We start from the raw sequence: 14,660 nt of genomic DNA, 5'->3' as shown, positions 1-14,660 counted from the left end.
GGAGGGAGGAGGAGGAGGAGGAGGAGGAGGAGGAGGAGGAGGAGAAGCCAGCCAGCCAAGCATGGGAGGGGGAAGGGGAGCCCGCAGACACACACGGCGGACATATACGCCTCCCATTCCTCGCTCATCATCTTCAGGGATGTCAATGCACATTTCAGTGTTGGGGAGATCTCTTTAGAAATGGAGCAAGTTAGCCTACAACAGCAGGCTAAACATTTCACTTACTTTCTCAATTGCATGTAACTCATTACATTTGGATTACTTTTCTTCATTTTGAATCAATCTTTCCTGGAGCAAAAAAAAAAAAAAGGATAAAAACCAGTCCATAGATCATTATTTGGGATTCAAACACACCTTTTTACTTTACACAAATAATAAACTGATAACAAAACGATGGAATATAAATATATACTAAACATGTGTTGGTTGCATTCTATGTGTACAGCATTTGGAAAACCACCATACCATTGTGACTTGATGACAAAAGTGCGCAATTTATCCAATATCGCTCCATATGACAAACCAGATAAGTGAATGTGCCACAAAAAGTCAATAATTACAAAGATGAAACTTTTCAAAAGTTCTTTGATTGGTTCAAAAGTGTAACTATGAGTCTAACCTTTTTAAAATCTCAGACAAAGTGTCATGAATTTGAAATGTAACTAACATTGTAATAACCGAAATTTCCAGAAACAACTCTAATTTAATTAAACATTTTATCCCAGTGATGTAACCATTACCAATACATATATTTTGTACTTTATATCTTTGTAATCGCGTTAGATGTAATTATTGACTCCCCAACACTGCACATTTCACTAAAAATAAATTTTAAAAAAAGAAAAAAGAAATCCATTAAATGTTCAAGTTTGTCGTTACTTGACGTTTAGTCTGTTCACGAGCCTGTCACCCAAATCGACAATTGAACAGGGAGTCCACTGTAAACGGAAGTCAACGTAAAAATGCTACCAAAAAAGAAAGTGTGGCGGCCCTACATTTTCACCGTCGGGCGAATTTATACCTCATCACGATGACTTTAAATTGCGTCCTGTAAACTTTAAACGTCGCCATGACTATACTTTAAATCTCGTCTTGTCTTTTTTTCTCGCACTCGGTGACCCTAATACGGCGTCGTAGTTGAGTTTAGTTGTATGTACATTTCAAGTACAATACATTTGCATTTGATCTTTCAGAACAGTTTTTATTTTATTATTACAACCGGAAACCGGAAGTCAGCGAGTCGAGCGGCATTGATCATACACATCGTAAATATTTTTGAGCCGCGTGCCTACAGTGATGCTAAGCTAGGGGGGGCAACGTGTTGGCGCATTCCACGTAGCTAAGTTAGTGGGGGCACCCTGTCAGCGCATTACGGGTTTGTGGACGGCACAGTCGAAAATCAGCCTGAACATTGTGCTGTGTACAGTTGCACACGTCGTACAATCCCAACAAGGGAAATCTAAACTGGGAATAATCTTTCATAGGAAATGATATTTTTTTTACTCTTTTTTTTCCCAAAAGTGCTGGAATGCTTTGGGTGAACCAAATTAGTTTTTCAGAACGCTAGATTGTTGAAGTCTAATTTGAGCCTTAACATATAATATTTCCATCACATTTATTTGCCCACTGCCAAAACAAACTGAAAATAGTCATAGATTGCTCATTTTTGACTACTTTTAGTTAGCCCCCTACCGTTTGGCAGTGGGCAAATAAATGTGTTAAAAACATTAATTTTCCTTACTACATCTCCTCACTAGGGTCGCAGGCGTGCTGGAGCCTATCCCAGCTATCCTCGGGGAGAGGCGGGGTACACCCTGAACTGGATGCCAGCCAATCGCAGTCCACATCTAAACAAACAACCATTCGCACTCACATTCACACCTACGGGCAACTTTAGAGTTTGTTTTGTCCATTGTTGCCCCCAGAGAAAGCATGCCAATCATCTGGAGGGATACAAAAATCTCACTGTATGTATTTTATTTTTGCGTTGAAAAATGTCAATTTACTTTACTTTTTTTATTTAAGTACATTTATAAGTGTCTAATTACACACAAGCTTATGCAATTTAATTACAAAATCTATGTAACTGTAATCCACGATATTACTGGGAGAAAATGTGTAATATGTGTTTTTTTCTCTCCGGGTACTCCGGTTTCCTCCCAGATCCCAAAAACACGCAGACTCTAAATTGCCCGTAGGTGTGAATGTGAGTGCGAATGGTTGTTTGTTTCTATGTGCCCTGCGATCGGGTGGCGACCAGTTCAGGGTGTACCCCGCCCGAAGACAGCTGGGATATGCTCCAAGCACGCCCGCGACCCGCGTGAGGAGAAACGGTTCGGAAAATGGATGGATGGATGTTTTGTTAGCAGTTTATTACTTGTGTAAAGAACAACTATGTGACTGTTGCCAAAATAATGATCTATGTTTTTTTTTTTTCAAGGAAACATCCAAGGGTCCTGTTGTTGCATTCATTCAAAATTGATAAAAGTAATCAAAATGTTATCAAATGTATTTAGTTGTGTTTTTTAACTTTGACAAATTAATTGAAATAGTTACACGACGAACTAACGGGTAACTTATTGTAACATACTACATTTCAAAAGTCATCTAGTCAACACTGTCTACAATGAACTACTTTTGTCCACATAGCAACAGCTAGTTCCCTAGCCATTGTTAGCATTGGCATTCTTTTTTAAATAATAAATACGTGTACATCCTCACAATCTATATGATCGAATGAAGAGGTTACGTCGCCATATGAATGTGATTTAATGACACTGAAAACGTCAAAAAAAGGATTTTATCGCACAAGTTCCAGAACGGAGGGGAGCAGCCATCTTGGAAGAGAGTCTCGAGCGCGTTATTAGGATTCCCACGTGGTTTCTAGGTAGGACACGCCCCACTGGAACATGATTAGCTGTGTTGCGGGAAGGGCAGGTTACACAGATGTAACGAGATCACCGTCCCAAGTATGTATCACATTTGTACGGAATAAAAACAAAGACGTTTGTTATGGTTAGCTTTAAGGCTAATGTTAGGGCTTAAGGTGGTTTAGGATGGGTTAAGGTTAGGAGTAGGGTGGGTTACGTCTTAGTGTGAAACATATTAACGCCGCTATTTCTTTTCCCGTCTGGATGCGGTAGCGCGTGTTCTACAGGGATACAACAACCAATCATACAGCAGCGGCGCGTGTCCCCGAGCCAGTAATATTGGAGCAGGGCGTGTCCTCCCTGAGAAACCACGTAGGAATCCAAATACACGTTTGCGAGCAGAGACAACGTACATACGAAAACCGACGTGCCTACGGGGCGGCCATGTTGGGGAGGCATTCAAGGCAATGCATGGACACAAAGCATAAAAAAATAACGTAAAAGGAGCTCCCGATTCCCTTGTGGTAGTTGTACGACGTTTTACGCAAACGTATGCAGCACAGTGTACCGGCATCCTTTGGTGTTTTGCTTTTCTTGCCGTCCACACACGTGGAACGCACTGACGACTTTGACATCCTTAGCATAGCGTCGCCGTCGGCACGGAGCTCCAAATTGGCGCGTCCAACCTTCAACTCACCACCACCACCAACGTGAGAGACAAGTCGCTAGACGTTCCGAATATCCGGTGTGAGCCGCCGAGCGAAAGGGGCGTTCCCACTATGACGACTTCCGTTTCTAGCAAATTCTCGGCTCGCCGAGACAACGCTCGCGCAGGGCCGTCGGGCAGAGACTTCGAGAAGCAACGTGTGTGCGACCACACCGGCGACCGGCGACGGCGGACGAGCGCTCTGTCCGTTTGATTTATTTGAGCAATGGCCAAGTGGGGCGAAGGAGACCCTCGCTGGATCGTGGAAGAGCGAGCAGACGCCACGAATGTCAACAACTGGCACTGGTGAGGCGCGAAGAAAGCGGGACGCTAGCGAGCTAGCCGGCTAATGCTAAGAGCACGAAAGGAAAAAAGAGCTTCTGCGCCTGACGAGAGCTACTAATGTCTCCAGATTAATAGTGTGTGACACAACAGCATACGTAGTAAGGTGTTAATAATAGGACTTGACTTACACGAGTCCAACATGAGCGGACACATCTTTCAAAGACGAGTCTATCGTTTTCCTTAGGCAAAGAAAGAAAGAAAGCGGTGTAAATGCACCAATTTCTGGCCAAAGTCTAAATGCACACATAATATGGGTGTGACCGTTTTTGTTGAATCAGACGCAAACTTGAATTACTTCTTCAAAAAGCTGGTATCATTGGAAAAGTTGCCAACACAGAAATAGACAACGTACACCGATGAACTTCAAATAATTATAGGAAGAAGAGGGCCCAGGTTTACAAAAATAGTGGTCAAGGGCCAAACAGAGATTGCACATTGTGGCCAGGTGATGAAACTTAGTTGAAAATCAAAGAATTTTGATTGAAGACCATGATGATGAATTATCTGTGCACAACCATATCTGTGTGAGCACTACAGCAAATGCGAGCACATTTTGGCCATTTTTGTCCCTTGTTATGTCACCAAATGCTTTGATATTTGTCTTCATGTCACTAAGTGTAAAATAGGCATTAGAATAATATACTGTAAGTATAAATGGAATACGAAACATACATTTTGTATGTTGTGTATGATCGATAATAGCCATAATAACAAAGGTAACGGTGTTAATAATAGAGATGAACTTTATTGGTATCACGAGCACATGTCATCACATGCAAACGTTAATTGAGCGGTCTTCAGTATTCAAATATGTCAGTCGGCATCAAACACCATCAATCAGTCCTGCCTGTCGGTTCTTTATGGCAGCCACGTTGCATCGCCATGACGACTTGATGGAACAACTTCTTCTGGAATGTTCTGGCCCAATCCCCAAGACTTGCTGCAACCTGGGAACTTGCAGGTTCCAGATGTATTAAAAGTACAATGGGGCGCCAACAACTAGGGGCGCCCCATTCACTGTACAAACATCTCCACGTGAAGGTAGAATGGACTCACAAGCTGAACTCGTTCTTGCTTTACGTTTAACTAGAACGCTCGAGGTGGGCTCCGAGCGAGATGTTTCTTCATCCCGAGCGGCCGCGAATGCAGCGTAAACCGCGCTCTACATTGGACTTGACGCAATTGATCGTTCCTCCGCAGGACGGAACGAGACGCCACGAGCTGGTCGTCGGACAAGTTAAAAAGTCTTCTGCTGGGCCTGCGGGTGGAGAACGACGAGGGGAGCTGCGAGGTGACCGAGGTGAGCAAGGTGGAGGGCGAAGCGTCCATCAACAACCGCAAAGGGAAACTCATCTTCTTCTACGAGTGGAACCTTAAAGCAACCTGGACAGGTCGGTCAGAGGCCCGAGACGTTGATCCAAAACGTTGTCGACTGGAGAAAATCTTCACTTTTGGACATTTTTGATTTGTTTGTTTTAACAGGAATGTCAAAAGCAGGAATCAAATACCAAGGATCCGTGGAGATTCCTAATCTGTCTGACGAGAACGATATGGACGATCTGGATGTAAGGCCGGGTTTACCGGGTCCGTGTGGAGTGTGTAGGGGTCAAGAGTGGTGACACTTACGTTGGCCTCCTATTTTTCTTGTAGATTAGCGTCTCGCTGAACAAAGACGAACCAGAGACGCCGCTGGTCCACCTGATGAAGTCTAAAGGAGCTGAGAACATCCGCGAGGCGCTGGGAAACTACGTGGGTTTCTTGAAATCAGGTCAGACCTTCACATGGCACAACTTTGCCGTCACTCGCTCCGTATCAACTGCACGCAGATAGCGCTACAACTCGTGATTATGTTAATAATTGATTCATCTATTGATTTACCCCCCCCCCCCCATTAATCAAAGAATAAATATATATATGCATGTATATATATTTTTTTATTTTTCAAATTGACAGTGCAGAAAGTGCGCAAACATAGACATAAATTAATGACGTTTGCCAATGTCTTATTTTGATTCACTGGATAATCAGTCTGCTTTTTACGGAGGACTGCAGAAATCTGCGAATATTTAATGTTGAGAGGTTGTAATTCAGAGAATTTGGACAATTTGAAGGTAGAACAAAGTCTCTGCACGCTTAATTGATGATCAAAGTAGTTGTCAATTCATTTGATAATGGATTAATTGTTTTACCTCGACACTTAGTTTTACGCAAGTTGTCTTTTTAAAATCAAATCAAGACATCAACTTATTATGAAAGTTTTCAATTCGATTTCCCCAAAATAAGGCATAAAAATGAAGTGTTAAAAATGTGTCCAAATCAGCTGGTAAGACAAATACTACACAATAAATAATAGAATTTTGTTGATTACCACCAATGTCTATCTGCTACAAACCACATGACAGATGCTACAGATCGCCATCCGGTGATGTTGCATTCGAGACTCCCCTTTTTTTAAAAAAAATGGCTTTTATGTCACGTGCTTCTGAGAAAGTATGCTTTGTTTACAATTCAAACGACGTTGGGACGTCGTTAAACATAAATAAAAACAAAATACAATGATTTGCAGATCATGTTCATCCTATATTTCATTGAAGTAGTCTTTCGCACACTTTTCACGGTAAACACCCAGCAGAGTGGGTGCATTTGCTGCAAAGCAAGTTTTCTTAAAAATGACACTTACTACCCAAATCCCTGTTTAAAGATCTTAAAATGTCACTTGGTGTCAAAACCAATGAATTTTGTGTCATTTGGTACTGATGAGAATCCAAAATAGTCCAAATCTCCAGTCTAATAGTTCCAATCCAGACCCCCTTTAAAAACACCAATTTAAAGCTTCACATTGCCCGGCAGTCGCAGTCGCCGCTCAGCTTCACTTAACAGCTGTTAGCCTCATTTGGTTGCGCGGAGGCCGTGGAGACGGCTAACCGAAGCTAACGTTCAATGTCCGCAACTTTCATGCGTTGACGTGACTGAAGTCTTGCTGTCTCAGTGCAGATTGTGTTATTTTTGGTGCGTGGTCAGAGTTCACTCAGGGGATGATCCTGCCGACGGTCAACGGTGTGGTGCAGCTGCAGTCCTCTCAGTCCAAAGCAAAGACGGACAAAACTCGGGTCGGCTACGTTAATCTCTACATCCTTCATTGTGGGTAATCTGTACAAGAAGAGGCGCTAACGCCTTTTTTTTTGGGGGGGGGGGCAGATTTCGTCGTCGTCGTCGTCGAGCAGCGCGGCGGCGGTCAACACGGGCGTGAAGATTCCCACGTGCAAGTTCACCATGACTGAAATGTTCCTCACCAGCCCGGCAGACCTCTACAAAGTCTTCGTCAACCAGGAGGTGAGCGACACGCTGAAGTTGGACCGCGTTTCAACAATTCTACTGATACATTTTGAACTTTTTCCATTTTCTTAATCATCAGTTACTCACTTATAAATAGTAGGAGGATGCCTTGAGTTACGAGTTTAAGTCGGTCCATGGCCTCGCTCGTAACGCCGATCTCTCGTTTATCGCTGGGTTTAGGTTCCGGAAAACCCTCACAGTTGATGAAATCCTCAAAGTAGCGACCAAGTATTTTTGTATTGGTTGTATACATTTATAGGTTTCTCATATGCACTCAATGCCAATGAGGGATACTTTATAGAGGTGCAGGTATTCTATTAGTCCACTTGAGGGCACCATCCACACACTCTAGATGAGTACATGGACGCAAAAGGTGGTGTTACTCTGCTTGAGTGACATAAATGTCAATCCATGAGGACGTAATGGACCTGAATTATTTCCTGCTTCCAGCATTAGGCACTGTGTCCCACACTGACGGTCTTGGCGATGTAGGCAGCGCAAAGCTCCATGGGAAGTAGGGCTGGCATGTCCTGCTTCTTCCGCAAATTCTTTGCTTTGCTCTTTTTAACCACAGTACTGTAGTTGGGGGAAATCAAGTTAAACGTTGCTCTTTTCTTGAATCAAGTTAAACGTTCTTTTCTGAATTTATTCCCGAAAACTCTTGACTGTGGCTTGTGTATTAAACAGCTGAGCAACATGGTGACTTACCAAAAGTGTGAATGATGAGCCCGTTTGTCCTTATGTGAGTCATTTCTGCCACACTATAGTCAAATTGCTAATAAAGCTAACTGTAGCAGAGATGTTCAGGTGAGTAACCGCACTACATTGCTCAATAAAAAAAAAAAAGCAATGCACTGAATTTGCAATAAGTGAAGTGCGACGTAGTGAGGGATTACTAAATATAAAATATCACCTCCCCCATTGAAATGAATAGAAATGCTATCGCGTTGCTAGTTTCCCATTGTTTGTTAGCATTAAAGGGACACTGCAGGAATGACTCCCATCTAGCGTTGCTATTGTGCATTGCCTCCAAATGAATAGCGCACTCTAGACCCTCAGTTTTTCAAACGCGTATTGTGACAACGGTAGCCGTCGTATATCAAATAACCTCAAAGAACAACGCCTCTGCCTAAAAAAAACCAAAAAAAAAAAACGAATGGGGGTGGGGGAGTTAGCTTTAGACAAATTCAGGCAGAGTTGACTATATTGTCCAGGAGAAAGCTTGGCAACTTAAGTTTCAAGATGGCAGACCGTCATGGCGCTCCCCTAGTGGGTCACCACTCTTACGTATAAATAAAACAAAAATTGTATCAGATTATTAGCAGAGGTCATAATAAACCAATGATAACGCATGTATAAACGCAGCCATCTATGTTAGCCAATAAACAAGTGAAAATGTTACACAGCATCCCTTTTAAGCTAGCGGACCTTCGGCTGGGCCGTTTGTTCATTTTACAATCAAATGTGTCCTTGAGCACAAACTGTTGACGGTATTGGCATCCACTAAAGTGTTAAGCTGATGTTTACGTGGTGGTGGTCGCCGCTGCAGATGACGCAGGCCTTCACGCACGCGCCGGCCACGGTGGCCGGAGAGAAGGGGGGGATGTTTCGTCTGCTGGGCGGAAACGTTCTTGGCCAATTCACGGAGCTGGTGAGACGTGACATCTTCGCGAAGAACGCTTGTCTTATTGTTGTTATCATTCTGACGTTCTCGACTGTTTGTTGTAGGTGCGAGATCAGAAGATTGTGATGAAGTGGAGGTACAACAACTGGCCCTGTGGTACGTATGTCACCTGACACACCAGAACTTTCACTGCTTCCTGGAAGTCAAAGGTTCCTGATCAATTGTACCGGCGGTCCAAACACACGATTGGTCGTCCAAAGTTCCTGAAATAAGTCCAAATGGCACAATAGTTCCACGTGACGTTCCATGAACTATTACTTCTTGGTAATTGTAGTTCCTCGGGGTCAAAGTACTACCTGCCTCCAACAGGGACTTCTTTTGGCCTACAGAAACTAAATTTAGACTCCTGTGGTCCAAACACAAAGGTTCCAGTAAAGATCCTATGGTTAACAATGAGCCATGTTACAGTTGCCCAACCCCCCATTTGCGGGGGATAGCTAACAGGCCAGACCGCCAATAGCGAAAATGCGCTGATCATTAACGCTAGCCCAATATTAATTGCATTGGGGGGAAAAACAATCAAATATTTTCCCCCGAGTTTTTTTTTTTACCCCTAAAAATATTTGAAGAAGCAGGAATAAACCACCACTAAGCATTGTTCCCCGGCAACAAAGGGAAAAAAACAACCTGGCGGGAAATAAGAAACAAACGAGCGCATAGCACCACGTTCGCCCAACTTTCCAGGAACTTCGTTCGTCGTACATTTAGTTTGTAAACGTCTTGTCTTAATTTTGGTCGGGGTGTTGCTCATGTTCTATTTTGCGGCTTTTGAAAAATGAGCCCAAATGCGTGGAACACGGCCGGCGGCGAGTGAGTGACTGTCGTCTGTTTATTGATTGATCGGCGTCCGTCTCAGAGCACTACGCGACGGTGACGCTGACGTTCGTGGACCGCAGCAGCGAGACAGAACTGCGCGTGGACTGTCGCGGCGTTCCCGACGACGACGAGGACTGGACCAAGGACGGCTGGCGCAGGTTTTACTTCGAGGCCATCAAACAGACTTTCGGCTTCGGCGCGCGACTCTTCTGAGACCTCCTTTTTGTTTGTTGCTTTGCTTTTTGACTCATCATCATCACCACCACCACCATCGATGACATTCAGCGAGGACTGTTTGTTTGTGTCGTTCTCTTCCTTTAGTTTCGTCCCTCTTGAGTATTTGTTGTTCAGAGGAACCTCACAAGAAGCACTCGGCCAAATTGGCCTCCACTAGTGCAGCGCCGGTGCACGTTCATCCTCGAAGCCTCGAGCGCGGCCAGTTCTGTAACGTCCCGGCATTCGTGAAGGCGTCGCGCGGGAAGCCAGCGCTGGCGAGCGGAAACGTTGCCATCGCACAGAACGGTTCCACCGCGGGGTTGATCTATTTATACCTTTTCATGCCGACGACGTGGTGCCAATAAACCAATCACTGCGTACGCTTTGTGTGCCTTTCGTCTTAATTGACATTGGAGTGCCTCTTTTGCACACACCACAAGGTTTGCCGGTTTAATAATGCCACTAGGTGCTTTACAAATTCAACTCTCCTCGGGTGTACGTGCGCAGCCATTGAAAGCCGAACCACCGACCTCACTGGATGAACTTCAAACATTCATTGATTTACATGAGGCCGGCATTATCAGACAGATCTTTTCAAGACAATTGCAGCAAATGTGCAGTGATGCACTTGAATCTGGCCAGCTTTTGTTTTCAGTACACACGAGCGCCAATAGTGCACCCCCCGATCATAAAATAGCCACAGATTGACACCCTCAAATAAACTGAAAATGTTGTAGGATAATTGAAAAGGAAAACATCTTCGTAACTGAAGTTGCTATTTTATTCATCCCTTAACCGACGCGAGACCCAAAAAACGGTAAACCTCCAATGTGCAACTGCCTGAAACGGTCTGGAAAAGGAAATTGTTGCATTTCTACCTTCTCAAACCAAAGACACGATGTCAATACTATTGGAAGAAAACCAATCACTCTTTGCGCTTGTATTTATTTATTGCCATCTGAACTCACCTCCACGTTCCCGCACACAAAAAGGTTTTAAAAATTAAACGCTCCAAAAATGCAAACCTCCAATGAGTAAACGGCTGAAAAGACAACTCAAAACACAATGTAATTCATAAAGCCAAAACAAGAAAATGATTGGTGCAAATCGACACCCTCAAATGTCCAAAACAAACGAAAAAACATCCACATAACTAAAAAGTTGCTATTTCTTCACCCCCAAAACAACAGAGGACATCAAACGGTACTTTTTGCACTCCTAATATACGACTGAATCTTCAATTTGTTGTCTAAAAGGAAGCGGGTGAAGAGCTCAGACTCCTGCAAAAGAGAGGAGAGGTCATATTTACGGTGGCACTGCTGCGCCTTGAAAGAACACCTGCTCTCAGCGTCTGCGATTCTCCGGGCATTCAGCCCCTGAAGCCAGTTCGACTGGGCAAGCTGAAACTCCGAAGGCGGCGTCTATCATCAGAAGTCCCACCGGAACGTCTTGAGGCGCCGCCGTCTGCCGTCGCACGGTCCGTTCGATTATTTTCAAGGCTCGTTTGAATGCTTTAAAAATTCAGGCCCCCGCAGCCGGTTTCGCTTTGCAACAGGAAATTTGGCCGCCGAAAAGGTCAAGAAGCCGTGCCCGAAAAGACACAGGAGGGCTGCCGTTTTCAAATGTCCGTCCCCAAGGCCAGCTTCACTTAGCACGTGAAATTTGGTAGGCGTGTCTTTCTTCAATACAAAAAAATATATAAAAAAAAGTCTCGAGAGGCAATCTGACATTTTGGTTTCAAGCCTCTAAAATGTAACCCCAAAAATTCAGCCCGGTTTCACTTGTTAGCAACATGAAATTCGGTATAACGAGTCGACCCGCAAAAAGGTGCCCAAAAAGACAAACTTGTAGAAATTGGAAATTGTCACAGGGGCTTTGAAATGTGAAGCATGTGCACGAGGCTACATTCTAAAACATTTGCGTTTTTGCGTGTGGGTGCAGCACGGCGGCAAAGTTTGACTCGCCGTGAAACCAAAAACTCGGACATAAACGCCACGAAAGCCGACATCCCGATGATAATGCGTAATACAATATGAGAGTCGGGAGGAACGAATTTGAGCGTGAATTATTTACGCTCGAGCTGGAGGCATCGCTAAGCGAGTCCGGGCTTCTCCGCGGCGTCGCCTCTTCCACTTTCGCTCTTTTTTCAGGTGCTTCGGTCCTGCAAATCACATCAGTTCCACCTCGGTTGACGAGTTTAGGAATAAGAGTGGAAACGGTGTTCGTCAATCCCCTCACGTGTATTCTGGCCACACATTCAGACCTCTGTTGTCCCGTTCGCTCGGCAACGTGAATCTCGCCGCCGCATCCTTAAGGAAGCGGAAGAGCTTCTGCGACTCGATGCGCCGCTTTCTACAAACACACACGTGGATTGGCGCTGACCGCAGTTGCCACGGTTACCTAACCCCGGCGACAAGATGCCGCCGAGGTCGGCCTCTCCGATCGAGCGGGTTTCGGTGAGCAGAGACTTGAGGAACATCCCGAGAACTCGAGCTGGCCTTCGGCTCAGGACGTCGGCGCCTCAAACGTGTTCTTCTGCTCATTAATAATTCATACACTGGCAAGCCCTGAGGTCAAACGCAATCCGCTATTCGTCCCCATAGGAAATGGAAATATGCTAGCCGAGGATAAAACAGTGGCCATTTCTTTGTTTTCCCTCCATTTTGCTTACGCTAAATATAATCAATAGTAGTAGTTGGGGATGTCCCGATCCGATTTTCAGCTGACGGAGCGAAAAAGATGGCTTTTATTTCTTTTCTGAAACGTTAAAGGTCACAAAGTGATCAAATAATCTAAAGGTACAAAGATCTGGCCAAATAACAGTAATAGCGTCGTTTTATGTTCCACAATATTTGGACGGGAAATATGACCGGGGCTGGAGTCATTTTTGGACAACACGGACGGATGTGTGCTGGCCCTTCTGATTTAGAAAGCGGTGACCCCCGTTTTTAGCCCACAACGCCATCATAAAAGCTTGTTTCGTGTCACATATTCATATTATTAGCTGTCATCTAAGTATAGAAAGAAAACGCAAAAACGGAGGATTTCTAGACGTCTTGGGTTCCATTGTAATTCATGCCGAAAGTGTTAAATCGCAGGCAAAGGACGCTAACGTAAAGGATACAGATGATCACAGGCACCGCCATGGCAATCCTTCCCACCTCTGTGTTCTTCTGCATGATCTTTTTGATGCGAGCCTGACAACAAAAAAGACAACATTAGCACTTGTCACTTCATAAGGCACAAGATCCAAGAACGCTTTACAAAGATGGTAATGCTCACTTTTGCCTTCAAAGCTCATCCAAAAGATTGGAAACTTCCAAAGCATCTAGTACCTAATATCGTTGGCCGAATGTTGACGTTCCCGATAGTCGCGAAGGCACCACAAGGCCACGCTAGCTAGCTAGCGTCTAGCTAAGAAAAAAATAATAGCTATAGCTAGCTAGCTAGCTTGACGGCACCTTTTGGAAGGACAAAAATCTTACCGGTGGGAAGCGGACATTGAATCGTCTTTTGCGTGCTGACATCTTCGCCGCCGAGTCACATTGTTCATCTTTTGTCCGCCGAGCGTCGTCGCCGCCATTTCCATTTGTTTACGTCCCGGTCGGAAAGACACGTGACGAGCGATGCTCGGCAGCTACGCCCACATCACGTGACCACCACATGTCACATGAATTATGATTCATACACGTGAATGAACCAAATAGCTTTTTTTTCACTTTTGTTATTAGGCAACCTCAAATAAAAAGAAATAATGAATACAAAAAATGAATACAATCTTTTGCTACAAAGCCACGTTGTTGTAACAGGTGCAGAATGTGGTTTGGCATTGTCTTGATGAAATAAGCAGGGGCGTCCGTGAAAGAGACGTCGCTTGGATGGCAGCATATGTTTCTCCAAAACCTGTACGTACCTTTCAGCATGAATGGTGCCTTCACAGATGTGTAACTTACCCATGCCATTGGCACTAACACAGCCCCATACCATCACAGATGCTGGCTTTTGAACTTTGCGTCCATAACAGCCTGGATGGTTTTTTTCCTCTTTGGCCCGGAGGACACGGCGTCCACCATTTCCAAGAACAATTTGAAATGCGGACTCGTCGGACCGCAGAACACTTTTCCACTTTGCGTCGGTCCATCTTAGATGAGCTCGGGCCCAGAGAAGCCGGCGGCCTTTCTGGGTGTTGTCGCTAAATGGCTTTTGCTTTGCATAGTAGAGTTTCAAGTTGCACTTCCGGATGTAGCGCCGAACTGTATTTACTGACATTGGTTTTCTGAAGTGTTGCTGAGCTCGTGCGGTGATATCGTTTACACACCGATGTCGATTTTTGATGCAGCGCCGCCAAGGGGTCAAAGGTCACGGCCATTCAATGTCGGTTTTCGGCCTCGCCGCTTCCATGCGGCGATTTCTCCAGATTCTCTGAACCTTTTGATGATATTATGGGCCGTAGATGACGAAATCCCTCAATTCCTTGCAATTGTACATTGAGGAACATTGTCCTTCCTTAAACTGTTGAGCTATTTTCTCACGCACTTGTTCGCAAATCTTTGGTGGTGAATGACTGAGCAATTCAGGGAAGCAAAAGGGTTCTTCTTTTTCCCCAAGTGGAGTTTGTAGTTTTTTTTCTTCGGCCAGTTGGGGGTTTCGATCAGTTAGAGGTTTGTTCTCTTTGCTCCCTAAGTGC

At 44.5% G+C, this 14,660-nt stretch overlaps 2 protein-coding genes and 1 long non-coding RNA gene across 7 annotated transcripts in view; 1 reads left to right on the top strand and 2 right to left on the bottom strand.

Annotated features, from left to right (window-relative positions):
* Window positions 1-20, bottom strand: part of cdca4 (cell division cycle associated 4) — an 11,593-nt gene extending 11,573 nt beyond the window's left edge. For all 3 annotated transcript variants that reach the window (XM_061695663.1, XM_061695664.1, XM_061695662.1), the window contains exon 1: window positions 1-20. This exon is cut by the window's left edge and continues 249 nt beyond it. The gene's annotated coding sequence lies outside the window, so the exon portion shown is untranslated.
* Window positions 21-3,648: 3,628 nt separating this feature from the next.
* Window positions 3,649-10,353, top strand: LOC133412450 (activator of 90 kDa heat shock protein ATPase homolog 1-like). Of its 2 annotated transcripts, XM_061695660.1 has the most exons (9): window positions 3,650-3,882; window positions 5,122-5,312; window positions 5,404-5,486; window positions 5,572-5,689; window positions 6,943-7,031; window positions 7,120-7,254; window positions 8,807-8,908; window positions 8,986-9,037; window positions 9,798-10,353. In XM_061695660.1, the coding sequence occupies exons 1-9, from the start codon at window positions 3,803-3,805 to the stop codon at window positions 9,968-9,970; spliced, it is 1,023 nt and encodes a 340-aa protein (XP_061551644.1). In that variant the 5' UTR covers window positions 3,650-3,802; the 3' UTR covers window positions 9,971-10,353. The 2 variants fall into 2 exon arrangements, with proteins under 2 accessions (XP_061551645.1, XP_061551644.1); XM_061695661.1 differs by lacking the exon at window positions 8,807-8,908 and having other exon boundaries at window positions 3,649-3,882.
* A 551-nt stretch (window positions 10,354-10,904) lies between these two features.
* LOC133412745 (uncharacterized) lies at window positions 10,905-13,575 on the bottom strand. 2 transcript variants are annotated; one of them, XR_009769800.1, is made up of 3 exons: window positions 13,459-13,575; window positions 13,098-13,170; window positions 10,905-12,156 (listed from the first exon to the last, which is right to left on the bottom strand). It is a non-coding gene; the product is annotated as an uncharacterized LOC133412745 (long non-coding RNA). The 2 variants fall into 2 exon arrangements; XR_009769799.1 differs by having other exon boundaries at window positions 10,905-13,170.
* Window positions 13,576-14,660: the final 1,085 nt, after the last annotated feature.

This window comes from Phycodurus eques, chromosome 14, assembly GCF_024500275.1.
Source record: "Phycodurus eques isolate BA_2022a chromosome 14, UOR_Pequ_1.1, whole genome shotgun sequence".
NCBI classification, from domain to species: Eukaryota; Metazoa; Chordata; class Actinopteri; order Syngnathiformes; family Syngnathidae; genus Phycodurus; species Phycodurus eques.
Note: the sequence above shows the minus strand (reverse complement) of the source record. Positions and strands in the feature narration are given on the sequence as shown.